The sequence below is a fragment of the Anopheles merus genome, chromosome 2L (genome assembly GCF_017562075.2).
Source record: "Anopheles merus strain MAF chromosome 2L, AmerM5.1, whole genome shotgun sequence".
NCBI classification, from domain to species: Eukaryota; Metazoa; Arthropoda; class Insecta; order Diptera; family Culicidae; genus Anopheles; species Anopheles merus.
The window spans coordinates 1568289-1569623 of NC_054083.1; the positions used below are offsets into that span (position 1 = coordinate 1568289).

General features: G+C 41.0%; 1 protein-coding gene across 1 annotated transcript; it reads right to left on the reverse strand.

The window, feature by feature from the left end:
- Positions 1-221: 221 nt before the first annotated feature.
- On the reverse strand, positions 222-941 carry LOC121593208 (cuticle protein 67-like). The gene is made up of 2 exons (XM_041915396.1): positions 850-941; positions 222-780 (listed from the first exon to the last, which is right to left on the reverse strand). Exons 1-2 carry the CDS (start codon positions 856-858, stop codon positions 376-378), a joined length of 414 nt encoding a protein of 137 aa, XP_041771330.1. The 5' UTR covers positions 859-941; the 3' UTR covers positions 222-375.
- Between the last annotated feature and the right edge of the window lie 394 nt (positions 942-1335).

Here is a 1335-nt window from a genome sequence, read left to right on the forward strand (position 1 = left end):
TATTCTGAGCGATATGCGAATGCGACTTTTACGTAAAGCGTCAAACGTCAATGTTGCTGTGGTCAATAGTCAATGGATGTGAAGCAAAGTTACCAAAAAATTAGCAAAAAATTTGCGGTGGGGAGGGGGGGGGGAGGGGTGTTATTTAGTTTTGGGGCCCCAAGAGGCCGCTTAGTTGGCGTAGTGCTCGCCCCTGGGAACACACGTAGCAACACAGTGTATTTCTAATATAAATTATTATTTATTGTTTGACTGTGTTGACTTTGACTTTTTGTTTCATTGGGCGTGTTGCATTAGATTTGTAGGATGATCGTTTGATTTTCACTAGCATCGATGGTGGTGATAAACATGGTTTTAGTTCGACCGAAACAATGTTTACCAGGCATAGTTAATGCCGAGGCCATTGCTGTAAGTCATGTGCGCAACGGCTGGAGCAGCGGAATATGCAACGCCCAGTAGTGCCGGATTCTTAAGTGCCGGAGCAGCATAACCGACATGACCATAAGCAGGAGCAGCGATTGCATGTGGATAAGAAGCGGTGATATGGCCAACCGCCAGTCCTGGATTGCTTACTCGCACATCGGATTTGCTGACTGAAGAGTACGGAGTATCGATGGTCTTCGAGTAGGTCGAGATTTGTCCCAAGTTTCCATAACTGCGTAGGATATTAGACTGCTGGCTGGTAATGGCCGGAGTGTGAATACCTGCGTAAGTTGGGCCTGCTGGGTTCAGAGTGTAGGCGGCTTGGGATACAGCAACCAAAGCAAAAAGAGCTACAAACTATGGAAAAGAATAAACTTTAATAAAACTGCTCTTTCATATGAAAACACTTCACATATAAACACATACACGATACATTGTGACAGAGAAATATGTAAACAGAATAACAGAATAAATGATAACGTCAATGAAATTGTCGATGCGACTGCTTTGAATCCAGTTAGCAAACTGATAATCCATAAAGAGAGTGCATATCGCTTTTATAGTACCCAATGGAACCCGCAAAAAGCATGCCAGTAGTGAATTGGTTTGCTTTGTTGATGTTTTTTTTTTCATCGTGTACTTCAATCTTGCAGGTCACACGCACCCACAGGTCACTCTCACTTGCATTGCGTTGGGAAAGGGTGGACGAAGTAGTACGATCTTAAACTGGGCACATAAAGCACCATAATCACTATATATGTTTATATATATACATAGTATTCAACAAGTTTGTCAAGTCATGCAGCTCTCTTGTGATTCGATAGTGATTATGGTCGTATGTATCGTACTACTTCGTCGTACTTTATATATATATATATATATATAATATATATATATATATATATATATATA